General features: G+C 46.6%; 1 protein-coding gene across 2 annotated transcripts; it reads right to left on the bottom strand.

Annotated features, from left to right (window-relative positions):
- Positions 1-742: 742 nt before the first annotated feature.
- Positions 743-16269, bottom strand: LOC138645697 (golgin subfamily A member 6-like protein 6). Of its 2 annotated transcripts, none has more exons than XM_069735170.1 (7): positions 16169-16269; positions 11594-11862; positions 9305-9535; positions 5460-5509; positions 4383-4713; positions 4081-4287; positions 743-2006 (listed from the first exon to the last, which is right to left on the bottom strand). In XM_069735170.1, exons 1-7 carry the CDS (start codon positions 16198-16200, stop codon positions 880-882), a joined length of 2247 nt encoding a protein of 748 aa, XP_069591271.1. In that variant the 5' UTR covers positions 16201-16269; the 3' UTR covers positions 743-879. The 2 variants fall into 2 exon arrangements, with proteins under 2 accessions (XP_069591271.1, XP_069591272.1); XM_069735171.1 differs by lacking the exon at positions 5460-5509 and adding an exon at positions 5560-5609 and having other exon boundaries at positions 16169-16242.
- Between the last annotated feature and the right edge of the window lie 2076 nt (positions 16270-18345).

The raw sequence follows: 18345 nt of genomic DNA, 5'->3' as shown, positions 1-18345 counted from the left end.
TGCCCCGGGTGCCAGAAACCCTAGATACACCTCTGCCCGTATGCTACTGCGAGCGGCGATTACCGGGTCCGGTGGAGGGATGTCTGTGCACAGGCAGTGAGGCCGGACTGAGGGTGTGAGAGGATGGAGACCCGGAGACTGCCCGTCCCTGTCTACGCCGTAGCCTGGAGCCTTCATTATCGTAGGAATATGACAGTTAATAAATTGTTTTTCTAAAGCTTTATAGTGTAGTTTTAGGTCAGAGGGATGGTTAGGGATGAGCTAGCAAGGTGCAGGGACAGGTAGTGATGGCTACTTACGGACAAGTGCGGCAATTGCGGTTTTGCACTTGCGGTGAGACACTGTTAGCAGCGTTTTTTTCCATTGCTCCAAGTTCCACTTTTGCCGGATTGCGGCAAAACCACGAGTGCCGCACATGTCCGCAAGTCCCATAGGGAATGAATGAGGCCGAACGCAGTGTTGCCGTAAATGATCCATTATGCGGTGGATGTGGAAAAACTGCCGGATCTGCTGCAAAAGGCGACTTTCACATCAGCGATTTATGGCAAAGTCACTGCCGATAGTGTCATACTCACCAATGGGGGAGGCAGCACTAAAAGTGCCCAGGGCAGCAGAAACTCTAAATACGGCCCTGATTATGGACCTACAGATAATCCAAGGGTCTGGGACACTGCACATTCAGGAATCAGGTGGAAATAAGCCTCAGTGTGGACGCGTCTGTCACTACAGTAGGGAACCTTACCGGCCTTATAAGAGTTGATTATCAGGACCAAATCCCAGTGCACATTCCGTAAAAAAAATATTGAATATGTGATTAAATCAAGGTGAGACGGGCGGTAGATAATCTGTTCTGGAGTCCCTGTAGGGTGGAGACTCTGATCAACTCTTTGGCTTCTTTTTCCCCCCCTCGGATGCCTCCAGTAAATCGTTTATTAATGTTGCACCAATCTGCACCTGAGTCTTCAGATTCTGGATTTCCTCGTCCTTTTGCTGTATTCTACGTCTCAGCTCCGGTATCTGCTCGTTCGCTTCTCTCGGACTTTGTGTCTCTTTCTGCCCCGGATTAGACATTGCAGTATTCCATTGAGTTCTGTCCCGTGAAGGACCTTCTTCCGTCCACTCATATTTCTTAACGTCCTGATTAGCACTTGTTTTATCAGCTTCTTGTCCAGGTATTGGGCTCCTCGCTTTGTATCGCTGGGATTCATGTCCAGCGTGTTCTTGCCTTGCATTAGTTTCCATTCCATGATATGCATTTTGTAGCTGTTGGATTTTCTCTTCCATCTTGCGGATTGTGTCTCGATTTTCCTCTGTGATTTTATCCTTGTTGCGCAGATCTTGGCGGAACTTCTCCATCTCGCGCTCTGCCTTATTTCTGCTTCGTATTTCCTCAATTAATAGTTTTTCTTTCTCACAGAGTTTCTCCTTTAACTCGTTCATTTTGTCTTCCATCTTCCAGCGGGTGTCTTGATTTTCTGCAATAATGCTGTTCTTGTCGCGCAGATCTTGGCGGAACTTCTCTATGGTGCGATCCTTCTCTTCCACGATCTTGATGTATGATTCTAGTTGCTGTTTGTGATTGTCCTCGCTTTCTCTCAGCTTCCTGACTAGGTCGCTATTCTTACATTTCAGTTCTACATTTTCTCTTTGGATTCTTTCTTTTTCCTCCCTCATGTCTCTGGACTCTTTTTCTTTGAGTTGCTGATACTCTTGCCATTTCATATTTGCTTCTTGGATTGCACGTCCCAAGTCAGCAGCGACCTGAGAACTATCAGGCCCGGTGGGGTCTAGATTTCTCTTTTTTGCTTCTGGTCCTGAATCTTCAGCTCCTTTCCTCGTTGTGTCATCAGTGACGTTCTCAGGTTTTCTTCTGACTTCTGTAGGTTGACTCCTTGAAGGTGTGGCCTCCTTGTGTACCCTGCTGTCCGGGGAATGAGCTGAATCTTGGAACCGTCCAGGCACGCTTGAGTCTTTATATTTCCTAACAGCAGTGTCCTGTCGATAATCTACATGTAAAGGAATAAAGAAGATGTGATCATCGTGTTACTTTCTGTCCATCGTGAGCAAAGATTAAGTCTACCTCCAATCATCTGCACATGAGCCTCTGCGAAAGTGACGTCACGAAGGGAAATAATTGGGCCTTGGAAAGGCTGACTTGGGACCTATGTTAATGGCTTCTGTGATGAAGTCCATTTCTAGTCATCTTACAGAAGTCATGGACTGAATATTGGGCAGAACCTCGTGGACACCAGCACCAGAGGAGATGGTTGATTGAAAGGTGACCATCGGTTCATTTCTTAAACCCTTAACATTATTTGCATTTGACAAAAATGCCTCCACGTTAGACCGATCCTTTACACCGAGCTGGATGTCTTGACTTTCAGAGAAAAGAAGTCAAGTCAATGTTGGTAACTTCTTAATATGTGAATATGTCTTTTATTAACCACGTTGGGGTGTGTGGAGTGGACCGTTACACAGCCGGCATCTGCCTCTAGCAGCAGCGATCAGATCCAGCTCCAGTCATTGCTGTTACAGGGGAACTCCAGGGAGATAAACCATTCTCCTGGACACTCCTTCATGTCTACAGAGCTGACATTCATCACCATAGTTTGTGCTGTACACTGTGTGAATGAGCATAGACCCCGAGTGGAAGGGGGACGGTGGGTTCAAACACACGAAGCAAAGCTGGGACACACAGGCCATGTAGCTTGGTGGGGACTGGCCGTGCCCCCAAATCTGCAGCGTAACCTCCCCGAAGGGTGAGGGGGCACCGAGGAGCAGCGTCACAGTGTATAGCAGATGTTGTGATGATTACCAGCATGGACATCCATTGCACTCACAATTCATCCCAAAGAAAAGCAGCCGTCATATGGAGAAGCCAATGGAAAAATGGAAAAGTTACGGTTCTTGGAAAAAGAGGAGGAAACAGGCAGAAGTGCAAAGGCACAAAAAAGGTCAATAACGTAACTATCGCTTTCTAAAACATTTATCGACTATAGCCTGTGTATTGCCGCTGGTCTGTGGAGTCCGGGTCCTGTGACCCCCTCAGATCAGACAAGGCGCCGCTCTGAAGCCCTCACACCTGTGGGAGTCTATGGATGTGTAGACTTACAGGTAACAGGAGTGATGACTCACCGCATACCGCAAACACCAGTGCGTTCTGTGATCGGCTGCAGCGGTCACATGATCTGAACATTGCGTCACAGGAAGCATGGCTCCTGTCACCTGACTACTGCAGCCAATCACAGCCCCCAGTGCTCCTGTGCATGTGACATCATCACTATGGTGGTAGCGGAGACCATGGAGAGGTCTGTGCTGGATTCAGGCGGTGACCAGAGGCGATTTTTAATCACTTTGTGCTTTTTTCTCTCATTTTTGGCACTTTCACATTTCCTACTCTAGGGGTGAGGGTCGATGCCTGGTGTGTAGGTATACTGTGTGACTGCTGACGAGGCGCAGCATCAAGCTCCCCTGTGCCCAGTCCTGAGCTGCTGGCTGTAGGGTGTAATTTCACCCGCTGCACTGTGCCCGGACTGTGCAATATAACGACTGTGTCACTTGCAGCACCGCATACGCTATGTCCTGGAGCTGAACAGCGGCTCTCAGGACTCAGTATAACCAGTCAGTATGTCCGCTGCATGTCTGTCCTCGGCCACCGCAATGGAGCTGCAGATGACAATGAGCACTGCAGGAGATGCGGACATGTCATCTCCTCTCCTGTTGAAGGGCTGCGCGGCCTGGTGTTGTCAGCAGCTCCATTACGGGGCAGCGGTCAGCATTGCATTGCGTACTTCTGCTCTGGCTCCTCTCCTGTTTGGGCGCCAGATGTTCTGCTCGCTGAGGACCACAGAGTCTGCAGATTAACCCTGTAGAATGAATACTCCTCCGTCCTCCTACTCCTTTTATAGACCGCAGAAGGCTCTCTTGTGAACAGAGCCCTGGACACTTGCCCAGTCTGCTCTCCCCAACGCCGGCCTCGTATAAACGCTGATAACAGTGGAAACCTTTCCTACGTGACATCAGTTATCACAGACATGTGGCAGTATGACCGACGAGAGACCCTGGCTCACCGATACTCACCACTGATCATGTTTTCATTGCTCGGTATCTTCTTCCTCAGGATTTGATTTATTTCTTCCAGGTTTTCACCGTTTTTCTTTTTGTCATTGAACAGAAACAGTCCTCGCGCCAGTCGGCCAATGCTGGGCTGGTTATTCAGTATCCGGATCTTCTCAAATGAATCGGTGTTCTGAAGGTCATCGATCACAACAATGACATTTTCTTTACCTGTAAAGAAAGGGAAAAAAAGTCACAGATATACAGAATTTCTTACAAACTTTCTGAGACGATGGAGCCATCACCATGTGACATGTCCTACACACCAAGAGTCCTGGAGAGGTCCTGGAGCTCCTCATCGTATAAGTTGTCGGTGACGTCCGTGATGTTGATTCGTCCGTGTTTTTTTGTGTGATACAAGATGGCGAAGGAGCAGTTTGAGAGCTCTGTGTAAAAGGGTGAGGAGGTATTACTGATGTAGACAGCATGGACTTCCACTGGTCTATACGTGGTCTTCAGCCATTCCGTCAGCCAGCTATAGTTATTTTCCGCAGACCTCGAGAAAATGCTGATTTTCAGTCTTGATTGTGGTTGTAATGATGAGAAACCAATGGAAGGTGTTTTCGGTCTATATTGTGTAATTGATTTGCTGTTATTCTGAAAGTAGAAGAACATTTGTGAGCGGCCGCCACGATCACATGGGGAAATGCACAATCCGTCTGTATGATGAGCATCACGTCCTCTACATGTCAGCACTTTACATTCCTGGAACTTGGTTTTTATACATCACCAGATCTCCGTAACGGTGCAGCCACCCCTTCCCCACAGGAGAAGTTTTACAGCACAGATTACCCTTATATAATGTAGAGGGGTGAGATGTGTCTGAAAATGCCCCATTAGCTTAACGATGGCTGAACGCCCAATAGCCACAGGTTCGGTCGGCAGGCTACTGTGTGCGGGGGGCTTCCTGACAGGTAGTGTTGGGGGAGTTATGGATCTGGCATGGCTGGTTTCAGAATACCAAGCTGCCATCAGACATGTCTAACAGGGAGCACTCAATCGAGCGAGCGCTTCTGACTATGGGAGAGTCGGCCGAGGAGGCATCAACGAGCCGTCAGCCATTTATAGTGTATGGTGGGGCTTATGTCTCCCTCCGCAAAGTTGGCCAGATAAGAGAAGAAACTCTGGAAATTGTACAAAGGCATCAATGTCTCCGCTGAGGCCCTAGTGAAGGAGCCATATTGGCCTATATCAGCTCAGCGTAGAGCCCCCTTTATGGACTGTAATTCACCAGTGACTGGCCGTAAGACGTGACAGGACCAGGTCTCATTGGGTCCCGGCACAGTCCACCCTGGACATTGGGCAAAACAGCAGAAGAGAAGCTCAGCGTTTATCAGACTTACATCATGTGAGAACCATGAAACGATCTGAGGAAAGAAGGAACTGGATGTATCTGTGGAGAAAGGGAGAGTTATCAACCGCCTGCAGTATGTCCTTTCTTACCTTCGCTCTTGGATCACTAAGTCTTGAGTTTAGTGCCGCGGACTGAGCAGCTTTGGAAAGAAAAGAATGTTCTTGTTAAACTCTGTCATGTTATGTCTATGGTCTATCGCTACACGTGGCCACCGGTCGTGGTGATCTGAGCCGCAGCCTGTTGGGTGTTTTACTAGAATACCTCACATCAGAGGAGTTTGGGGTCCTCACCCATCCGAAGACGGAGATTTGTCTTCCAACAAGACAATGATCCCAAACAAAGACGAGGTGAAGCTGGACCTGTGTGGGTCCTCACCCATCTGAAGACGAGGTGAAGCTGGACCTGTGTGGGTCCTCACCCATACGAAGACGAGGTGAAGCTGGACCGGTGTGCACGGTGTCCCGGACCGCAGCGATGGTGACTACTACCTGTAATACAGACACTGTGGCTTCACCTGGCCTTAAGATCTGATTTAAACAGCGTGGGCCCTGGGTAAAAGTTTGCCCTAATGCTCACGTACTGCACCATCACACTCACACATTTTGGTTGTATTTACAAGCGCTGAGTTCAGGCCGTTAAACGAGTGCGATCGACAATAATGAAGTCGTTTGGTGCTTGTTTCCCGGCCTCTTTACTCCGGCTGAGGAACAGTGATGGGGAAGAACGATCAATAGTACAGCAATCTGTTCCCATATAGTATCATGTTATCAGCAGCACATGTGCAGGTTACACAGGGCGATGTGCTGCCGAGAACAAGGATTTCTGTTCTGGTATAAACAATCCAATCACTTGATGAATAGATGACATTGTGCTTGTTCGCTGGGCGATTGCTGATGTTTACACCTATGAACTCATCTGCGCTGCTGGGATTTATAACAGTGAATGTTACACACACATATGTACATACACACAGCACACACACATGTATACAGAGCACATACACACATGTATACAGAGTACATACATACACATATATGTACATACACACATGTATACAGAGCACATACATACACATATATGTACATGCACACACACATGTATGCACAGAGCACATACACACATGTATACAGAGCACATACAAACATGTATACAGAGCACATACAAACATGTATACAGAGCACATACATACACATATATGTACATACACACATGTATACAGAGCACATACACACATATATGTACATACACACAGCACACACACATGTATGCACAGAGCACATACACACATGTATACAGAGCACATACATACACATATATGTACTGTACATACACATAGCACACACACATGTATGCACAGAGCACATACACACATGTATACAGAGCACATACATACACATATATGTACTGTACATACACATAGCACACACACACACATGTATGCACAGAGCACATACACACATGTATGCACAGAGCACATACACACATGTATACAGAGCACATACATACACATGTATGTACTGTACATACACATAGCACACACACATGTATGCACAGGGCACATACACACATGTATACAGAGCACATACATACACATATATGTACTGTACATACACATAGCACACACACACACATGTATGCACAGAGCACATACACACATGTATACAGAGCACATACATACACATATATGTACATGCACACACATGTATGCACAGAGCACATACACACATGTATACAGAGCACATACATACACATATATGTACTGTACATACACATAGCACACACACACATGTATGCACAGAGCACATACACACATGTATACAGAGCACATACATACACATATATGTACTGTACATACACATAGCACACACACATGTATGCACAGAGCACACACACACACATGTATGCACAGAGCACATACACACATGTATACAGAGCACATACATACACATATATGTACTGTACATACACATAGCACACACACACATGTATGCACAGGGCACATACACACATGTTATACAGAGCACATACACACATGTATACAGAGCACATACATACACATATATGTACATACACACAGCACACACATGTATGCACAGAGCACATACACACGTATACAGAGAACATACATACACATGTATGTACATACGCATAGCAAGCCATTTCTCAAGGATATCCATAAAAAGTGTTGTTTAAAGTTTGCAACAAGCCACCTGGGAGACACCAAACATGTGGAAGAAGGTGCTCTGGTCAGATGAATCCAACATCGAACTTTTTGGCAACAATGCCAAACGATATGTTTGGTGCAAAGGCAACACAGCTCATCACCCTGAACACACCATCCCCACTGTCAAACATGGTGGTGGCAGCATCATGGTTTGGGCCTGCTTTTCTTCAGCAGGGACAGGGAAGATGGTGAAAATTGATGGGAAGATGGATGGAGCCAAATACAGGACCATTCTTGAAGAAAACCTGTTGGAGTCTGCAAAAGACCTGAGACTGGGACGGAGATTTGTCTTCCAACAAGACAATGATCCCAAACATAAAGCAAAATCTACAATGGAATGGTTCACAAATAAACGTATCCAGGTGTTAGAATGGACAAGTCACAGTCCAGACCTCAATCCAATGGAGAATCTGTGGAAAGAGCTGAAAACTGCTGATCACAAACGATCTCCATCAAACCTCACTGTGCTCCAGCTCAGACATTTTTGAGTGAAAAATGTAAAGGGGTCTGAATACTTTCTGTACACACTGTAAGGCTGCCGTCACACTAGCAGTATTTGGTCAGTATTTTACATCAGTATTTGTGGCCAAAACCAGGAGTGGAACAATTAGAGGAAAAGTATAATAGAAACATCTGCACCACTTCTGTATTTATCGCCCACTCCTGGTTTTGGCTACAAATACTGATGAAAAATACTGACCAAATACTGATAATAGTGTGACGGCAGCCTAATACATATTGCACAGTGTAATGAAAACAAAAATTCCAAGTGCGGTGAAATACATAAAGAAGGGACATTCAACAATTGATTTTGGGGTTTTTTACTTACCATGTTTACTATATGGTAAAACTGACCATGTAACATGATTCCCCGGGTCAGTACGAGTGCGTAGATACCAAACATGTATATATATTTTTCTATTTACAGTAAGTGGTGGACATTTTTTTTTCACTTTTGACCTGTAATGTTTTTATTTTTCGGGATCTGGTGCTGGGTGAGGCCTTAGGTGATGTCTTTATTAATATCATTTTGGGGCAGACGTTTTGATCGCCTCATATTGCGATGTTGAGGCGGTCAAAAAAACGTAATTCTGGTGTTTAGATTTTTTTTCCTTGTTACGTCGTTTACCGATCGGAATAATTTACCTTATATTGTGATAGATCGAACATTTACAAAGGCAGCAATACCACATATGTGTATTTTTTTTATTTTAGCTCCAGCTGTAGATGCTGGGGGCCACGAGGGTGCGGGGGGGTCCTGCCCAGGCTACTAGATAAGCTCAGGGCAATGAGCTGGAGCTTCGTTGTCTTCTCCTTCTGATGGACATGTTCTTATGGGCTGCTCCTCCTGCTCCTGAAGATCTAATCTTCTCTATCTATCGATATGACATATGGCAAACTCCAACTAATGGAAATCTTGGCTCCTGCTCCTCCACAAGGACATGGACCTGTGGTAGGTGCAGCCTCGTTCTCCATCACCCGCAACTACTGACTGAAAACTTCCAATAATTTATTAATACCGGGGCAACGTTCTGTGAGGATATGCAGCCTTATGAGCACAAATCACATTACCTGGTCATTTATACAAATGTCTTTCCCCTTTCTACTACCTTTAGTCTTTGTGGTGTTGGGTTGTGGATCCCTGGCTGCTGCTTTTATGCCAAAGAACTTAATGAAATCTGCCTTCTTCTTCATGGCTTCCTCACATTTGCCTTCTTCAGGAAAAAGGAAGAACGCAGAAGAAAACTTCTGCAGGCTGGGTTGTGAAAGCAGGATCCTCTGCTTCTCTGAGTCCGAGCAATTATCCAAATCATCCAAAACAACCAGGACATTACTTCTGCCTGAAGAAAAGGGCATTTCAAACAAAAGATACGATTAGGGAAGGCACCATGAAGACAAATAATCTGTGGTAAGACGCAAGCAAACAACTAACATCTCTCGCATGGCTGGCAATCATTATAGTCTGTTCTTAGGGTATCTTGTTTGCTTTATTCACACCTGTAGAGTCTCAGGAGGAAGATCAGTGTTTCCTTACCCACTCACATAGACAACATAGACCAAAAATATACAGGAGAGCACAAAAGTGGAAAACAGATCTGTAATGAAAGAATGAACAGAGGAGACCAAGAGAAGACCATGATAGGACAGGTGACACCAATACTTCACTGGGAGACCAATGGTGGACAGGGATGACCAGGACTGAACAGAAAAGTTTAAGACATGCTGAAGAGACCAAGAGAAGACCATGATAGGACAGGTGACACCAATACTGGACTGGGAGACCAATGGTGGACAGGGATGACCAAGACCGAACAGAAAAGTTTAAGACATGCTGAGGAGACCAAGAGAAGATCATGACAGGTGACACTAATACTGGACTGGGAGACCAATGGTGGACAGGGATAACCAAGACCGAACAGAAAAGTTTAAGACATGCTGAGGAGACGAAGAGAAGACCATGGTAGGACAGGTGACACCAATACTGGACAGGGATGACCAAGACCGAACAGAAAAGTTTAAGACATGCTGAGGAGATGAAGAGAAGACTATGATAGGACAGGTGACACCAATACTGGACAGGGAGACCAATGGTGGACAGGGATAACCAAGACCGAACAGAAAAGTTTAAGACATGCTGAGGAGACCACTTCTACACAGTGAGACCAAGACAGGATGTGAAGATCAAGACTGGAAAGTCTGGAAGGTGAAAAACAAGAATTGACAGAGAAAACTAAGTCTGAGCAGGGAAAATAATAATTGACCGGCAAGACCAAAACTAAATCTAGCAAAACTAAAAAGGTAGGTCAAACTATACAGTGGAGACCCATACAGGTTAAAGAAAAGTGAAACTGGAGCGCATAGACTAATTATTATAGGGGTAATCTAAAATTGTGCAGACAAGACCAATTATGGACAGTTAAGACAAAGTATGAGCAGGGAAAAATCAAGATTTGAGAAAGGGTGCACAAACTAAACAGGAGAAACAAGAAATAGTCAATGTAGAGCACCAATATGGGTAAGGGAAAGCAAGGCTGGAAAGGGGTGACTAATAGTGGACAGTGAAGACCAATAATGACCAGGAAAAACACGACTGGACAAGAAAACCATTACTGCCTAGTGGAGACCAAGTCAGCACAGAGGTAACCAATACTGAAAATGTAGGACTGTGGTTGGCCATGAAAAACCAAGACTAGACACTAAGGCAGGGTCTCAGGTGTTAATAAAAGTTCAAGACAAATTATGATCTGGGTTCAATGTTGAGAGATACACATCGTGTATGCAAGAGTCCCATTCACTTAATGTCTCCAAGAGAAGCACTCTCCTTCAGATACGTTGATTCGTCTCTGTGAGTGGCTTAGTAAGTTTCCTTTCTTAATCCCTTTTATTTTCTGTAACTGTATATTCTGTATTGTTTTGTACTCTTTGTAAAATCTTTTTATACATTTTTCATAAACACTGCCTGCTTTTGGATTAAATATAAAATAGTTCTATTCTTTTTGTTCTGTAAACCGCACCTCAAAGTCATACACTACCAGAAATGAGGCCTCCAGTCAGCCTGTGTATACAAAATGATCGGTGGTGGTAGCGAGTAGTCTTGGGTGATCGTGGACTTTGCAGTGATCGTATGGAAGGTGTATGTACCATACGCTCAGTGTTAGTTTCCCGATAACTGGCCTATTAGTGGGAGCAGCCTGTGGCCTCCTCCATTGATCATCGGCCAATCATGTAACTGTCTGGACAATAGTGGACAGAAGAGATGTTCGACACAAAGATCACAGCGGCTGGTTCTGCGTGACCTTCCCAGGCTACGATACCTTGACAGTTTTATTAATATATCAGTCCAGGTCAGCGACCTACATGTGGCCCACATTTAATAAAGATGTGGATGTCATCATTACCTGGAGTTTCGGAGAGTATCTCAAGCTCCTCATCATACAACGCTCCATCCACATCCGTAATATTGATCCGCCCCTGGCGTTTTGTGTGATACAGGATCACGAACGAGCATGTGTTCACACTTCTCTCCCATTCTATTCTATTGCTGTTGGAGATTTGTAGATACTTCACATCGGACACGTGATCCCTGAATGTTCTTCTTATGAAATCCATTAACCATTGTAAGTCTTGCTCTGAAGATCTGGAACTGATCCCCACGACAATCCTGTTACTGCAAGAGAAAAACACAAGGTGTGACGCATCATGTGCACTGTGGTCTTCATATGACTAAGAGTGGTCACCTGCATGAAGTGCGAACGCGGTGGAGGTTGTAGTCTATAGTCTGTGTGCACTTAATATCATATCAATGGTGTCAGAAAAAAGAAAAAGGAGCATGCTATGGAACGGATCACCCGTATGTATAGAAAGTAGAGACTTTATTATTGAACAACATACAGAGGAAAACACAAGTTAAAACATTTAAAATGAGAAAGATTGGTACAAAATACCAACAGGTCATGCAACAATATGGCAGCGACAAACCTCCCGTAACCACTACTAAGGGAAGGACTGAGAGCCCCAAAAACTGACCAAAATGAAAACGAGCAACAAAATAATATTTAGTGTCATGGAAAATGTTAAAAATCCTTGAGGTCCCTCATATCTCCCCTTTGCTTTTTCTTACCTCTTCATTTGCCCTAGCAAAACAGAAGCTAGCACTTCAAGCTGCGTTTCTGTAACATAGCAGTGCAGAAAAAGATATGAAACATCTTAATTAACATGCCTCTTTATGCCCAGGTGACTGAAGAGGATGTGTATTGTGTGTAGACAGAGAGACAGGAAAAGGCTATTAGGTTTTGAGAGAATTAAAGGAAGATCTCGCACCCTTTACAAGTAGCCATGGTCACTGCAGTTACGATAAGCCAGCTCAGACAGTATTGTATAAGTTGGGATTTCCTAAAATCATGAAGGGTTGAGACCAGCCCAAAACCGGGTCCTTGTGAGGTCATCACCGGGGTGGGGGGAGCTTGAGTGGGACTCGGGGACTGATAAAAGATCAAGCTCAATTATGATCTGGGTTCATATATGGTATATAGTGCCATTCTTTAGAAAATAAGGCCTGTGACAACAAGCAAAGCCTCCCCCTCCTGGTTGCCTTTTTGGAAAGTTTTCCAATCGAATTATGAAATGGCAAAGTAACATCGCTACATACTGTTCATCTACAATATAGGGCACAAATAATAACCAAGCAAATTCCCTGCATAACACACCATGTATTCCTCAATAAGGCAAACAATTCCCAAATAATATCACATACAGCACTAAACAATACTGGGAGATCTTCGCGAGCTCCTGAAGTGGCCATCCTGCGAAACACGGGACAGTCGCCCAGATTGTCTCTTCCTAAAAGCAACCCTGATGAACAATGGATTGTATCAAGGGAAAACGGTTCAGAACCTTGGTGAACTCTGGTAACTCTGCCTATATCTGCAGATCAGCAGCTTCACGTTAGCTCCATAGTGGCCGCTGGTTGTCACCAAAAAGGTTTCATAGATCTGGGAATTGTTCAAAATTTAAAGTCCTAATGTTCAAAGAAGACAAAATCGGTGAAATCCAGGGTCAATGGGCAGCTCCAGCATGCAATGGTACGGGATGCTAGTGTCGGGGGGCACATGAGCTGCCGGTGTCGGGGGGCACATGAGCTGCTGGTGTCGGGGGGCACATGAGCTGCTGGTATCGGGGGCACATGAGCTGCCGGTGTCGGGGGCACATGAGCTGCTGGTGTCGGGGGCACATGAGCTGCTGGTGTCGGGGGCACATGAGCTGCTGGTATCGGGGGCACATGAGCTGCCGGTGTCGGGGGCACATGAGCTGCTGGTGTCGGGGGCACATGAGCTGCCGGTGTCGGGGGGCAGATGAGCTGCTAGTATCGGGGGGCACATGAGCTGCTAGTATCGGGGGGCACATGAGCTGCTGGTGTCGGGGGCACATGAGCTGCCGGTGTCGGGGGGCACATGAGCTGCTGGTGTCGGGGGCACATGAGCTGCCGGTGTCGGGGGGCACATGAGCTGCTGGTGTCGGGGGCACATGAGCTGCTGGTGTCGGGGGGGCACATGAGCTGCTGGTATCGGGGGGGCACATGAGCTGCTGGTGTCGGGGGCACATGAGCTGCTGGTGTCGGGGGCACATGAGCTGCTGGTGTCGGGGGCACATGAGCTGCTGGTGTTGGGGGCACATGAGTTGCTGGTGTCGGGGGGCACATGAGCTGCTGGTGTCGGTGGGCACATGAACTGCTGGTGTCGGGGGGCACATGAGCTGCCGGTGTCGGGGGCACATGAGCTGCCGGTGTCGGGGGCACATGAGCTGCTGGTGTCGGGGGGGCACATGAGCTGCTGGTATCGGGGGGGCACATGAGCTGCTGGTGTCGGGGGCACATGAGCTGCTGGTGTCGGGGGCACATGAGCTGCTGGTGTCGGGGGCACATGAGCTGCTAGTATCGGGGGGCACATGAGCTGCTAGTGTCGGGGGTACATGAGCTGCTAGTATCGGGGGGCACATGAGCTGCTGGTGTCGGGGGCACATGAGCTGCTGGTGTCGGGGGGCACATGAGCTGCTGGTGTCGGGGGCACATGAGCTGCTGGTGTTGGGGGTGCACATGAGCTGCTAGTATCGGGGGGCACATGAGCTGCTAGTGTCGGGGGTACATGAGCTGCTAGTATCGGGGGGCACATGAGCTGCTGGTGTCGGGGGCACATGAGCTGCTGGTGTCGGGGGGCACATGAGCTGCTGGTGTCGGGGGCACATGAGCTGCTGGTGTTGGGGGTGCACATGAGCTGCTAGTATCGGGGGGCACATGAGCTGCTAGTGTCGGGGGTACATGAGCTGCTAGTATCGGGGGGCACATGAGCTGCTGGTGTCGGGGGGCACATGAGCTGCTGGTGTCGGGGGGCACATGAGCTGCTGGTGTCGGGGGGCACATGAGCTGCTGGTGTCGGGGGCACATGAGCTGCCGGTGTCGGGGGCACATGAGCTGCCGGTGTCGGGGGGCACATGAGCTGCTGGTGTCGGGGGCACATGAGCTGCTGGTATCGGGGGGCACATGAGCTGCTGGTGTCGGGGGGCACATGAGCTGCTGGTGTCGGGGGGCACATGAGCTGCTGGTGTTGGGGGTGCACATGAGCTGCTAGTATCGGGGGGCACATGAGCTGCTGGTGTCGGGGGCACATGAGCTGCTGGTGTCGGGGGCACATGAGCTGCTGGTGTCGGGGGCACATGAGCTGCTGGTGTCGGGGGCACATGAGCTGCTGGTGTCGGGGGCACATGAGCTGCTGGTGTCGGGGGCACATGAGCTGCTGGTGTCGGGGGGCACATGAGCTGCTGGTGTTGGGGGTGCACATGAGCTGCTGGTGTCGGGGGGCACATGAGCTGCTGGTGTCGGGGGGCACATGAGCTGCTAGTATCGGGGGGCACATGAGCTGCTAGTGTCGGGGGCACATGAGCTGCTGGTGTCGGGGGGCACATGAGCTGCTGGTGTCGGGGGGCACATGAGCTGCTGGTATATATGTGACTGTATATATGTGACTGTATATATGTGACTGTCTATATGTGACTGTCTATATGTGGCTGTATATATACTGTATATATGTCTGTGGTATATATGTGACTGTATATATGTGGCTGTATATATGTCTGTGGTATATAGTGGCTGTATATAGTGACTGTGTATATGTGGCTGTATATATACTGTATATATGTGACTGTATATATGTGGCTGTATATAGGTGACTGTCTATATGTGACTGTGTATATACTGTATATAGGTGACTGTGTATATGTGACTGTATATATGTGGCTGTATATACTGTATATAGTGACTGTGTATATGTGGCTGTGTATATGTATGTGGTATATATGTGGCTGTGTATATGTGGCTGTGTATATGTGGCTGTATATATACTGTATATATGTCTGTGGTATATATGTGGCTGTGTATATGTGGCTGTATATATGTGGCTGTGTATATGTGGCTGTGTATATACTGTATATATGTGACTGTATATATGTGGCTGTGTATATGTGGCTGTGTATATGTGGCTGTGTATATGTGGCTGTGTATATGTGGCTGTGTATATACTGTGTATATGTGGCTGTATATAGTGGCTGTATATAGTGGCTGTATATATGTGGCTGTGTATATGTGGCTGTGTATATGTGGCTGTGTATATGTGGCTGTATATATACTGTATATATGTCTGTGGTATATATGTGGCTGTGTATAGGTGACTGTATATATGTGACTGTATATATGTGGCTGTGTATATACTGTATATATGTGACTGTATATATGTGGCTGTGTATATGTGGCTGTGTATATGTGGCTGTGTATATACTGTGTATATGTGGCTGTATATAGTGGCTGTATATAGTGGCTGTATATATGTGGCTGTGTATATGTGGCTGTGTATATATATGTGGCTGTGTATATATATATATATATGTGAATGTCTTCGCTGCTCTTTGCTCTTGTCAGCACTCACCTCCCGCCATGACTGGAGCTCCGGTAGCTCATGTCTCCTCTCGGGCTGTCGTCCCTCTGTTCTTGTCTCTGTCTCTGTGTGTTTTCCGGTAGTCAGCCTCCCTCCTCCTCCTCCTCCTCCTCCTCCTCCTCGGTTTTCTACTTTCACTTTCCCTTTCTCTGGCCGGTCCCCGGTATTATTCCGGGTGAGGAGACCCCGGCACAGACCTCAGGTAATGGCGGGAAGGCTCAGGCTGTTTCATCCATTCTCACATTTGCACTTTTTCTTTCTCTGCTGTTTTCGATTTTCACCAAATTCTTTCTCCTGCATTTTGTGCTTTTTCGTGTTTTCTGTCCCCACATGAATGGTCTCCTCTTGGTTTTTCTTTTTCTGATATTTGCAGTAAATTCATCAATTCTTATTTTTCTAGAAAGTCACAAATGTCTTTCACATCCCGCCATATGGGGTTCCTCACTGGACCGTACGATCTCCTTCGAATACCAGGCCCCTTCTCTTGCTGTGCATTTGTTTCATGGTTTTCCCACTAAGGCTATGGGTACAGGTTGCGGATTTTGCAGCATTGTATCTGCCCATAACGGCTACCTCATGTTTTACTACTGATTGCACTATGCACCTTACTATATCTACTCTGCCTATTAATCTTCATGTGACTGGATATATATTTTGTTGAGTTTCAGCCATATATATATATGCATATGTCTTTAGTACTGTGGAGGGGGTTATGTGCGTCTAATTTCTTTACTGCATCATTGATGGACATTTAATTACTTATTGCACATAACCTATACCATAAGGATGATTTTTCGTATAGATTCAATTACATGTTCCGTATTTTTGCTTTACGTAACAGTATTGCTAGATTGGCTGTTGGGCTCATTATCTCGATTTTGTCCTACCTCCTGCATGCACGTGGCACTTGTGTGTCTCATTATGTTTTTAATATTTCTAAATACGTAAAAGATATAACACTTTTATCCAGCTCTAGTGTCCATTTTCCTTTGGTTTCTCTACACATTTTATGGCAGAGCTTATATATTTAATGCCCCTTTCTTTGGTTTAATTATTCATTTCCTCTCCGCTGAATTATTCATTTCCCCTCATCTTGAGCAACTTCAACATCCCCATTGACACTTCCCTCTCAGCTGCCACTAAGCTTCTATCTCTCACTTCCTCCTTCGGCCTCACTCAATGGTCTTCTGCAGCCAATCACAAAGACGGCCACACACTGGACCTCATCTTCACCCTCCTCTGCTCCCTATCTAACCTCTCTAACTCACCTCTTTCTCTTTCTGACCACAACCTACTCACATTCTCTTCCCTCTCCACTCCAGGTCCATAGTCCCCACCCCATAAAATTGCACACCCTCGCAGAAATCACCTCGATCTACACTCACTGAATCCCTTCTCCCTCTTACAGACATAAGTTTCTTACACAATGTGGATGCCGCTGCCAATCTATATAACATCACAACAGCTGTAGCTCTGGAATCGGTTGCCCCTCTCACACATACCAAAGCTCACAAAACCAACAGACAGCCCTGGCACACCAGCCTGACCACGAGGTGAAGCAGGCTTCCAGGGTTGCTGACCGGAGAGGGAAAAGATCGCACTTCAATGAGGACTTCATCGCATTCAAACAGTCCCTCACTACTTTCAAGGCCACACTCGCCACAGCTATACAAGCCTACTTCTCATCTCTCATATTCTCACTGTCTCACAACCCTAAACAGCTATTCAATACCTTCAATTCTCTCCTCCGTCCCCCCAGCACCTCCTCCCCACTCATCTCAGCTGAAGACTTTGCCTCATTTTTCAAGCAGAAGATTGATAAAATCAGAGACAGTTTTGGTCGACAACCCCCAGAGCCCTTCCTCCTAATTTCCTTGCCCTCCACCTCCAAAACCAACTTCTCCACCATTACAGAAGATCGACTCTCCACTCTACTCTCAAAATCGCATCTCACCACATGTGCACTTGACCCAATCCCTTCCCACTTCATCCCAAACCTCACCACAGTCTTCATCCCAACCCTAAGCCATCTCTTCAACTTATCACTAACAACTGGTGTTTTCCCCTCAAGCTTTAAACATGCCTCCATCACCCCTATCCTCAAAAAGCCCTCTCTTGACCCATCCTCTGTATCTAGCTATCGCCCTATATCACTTCTCCCCTATGCC

Source organism: Ranitomeya imitator, chromosome 7 (assembly GCF_032444005.1).
Source record: "Ranitomeya imitator isolate aRanImi1 chromosome 7, aRanImi1.pri, whole genome shotgun sequence".
Classification (NCBI taxonomy): domain Eukaryota; kingdom Metazoa; phylum Chordata; class Amphibia; order Anura; family Dendrobatidae; genus Ranitomeya; species Ranitomeya imitator.
Note: the sequence above shows the minus strand (reverse complement) of the source record. Positions and strands in the feature narration are given on the sequence as shown.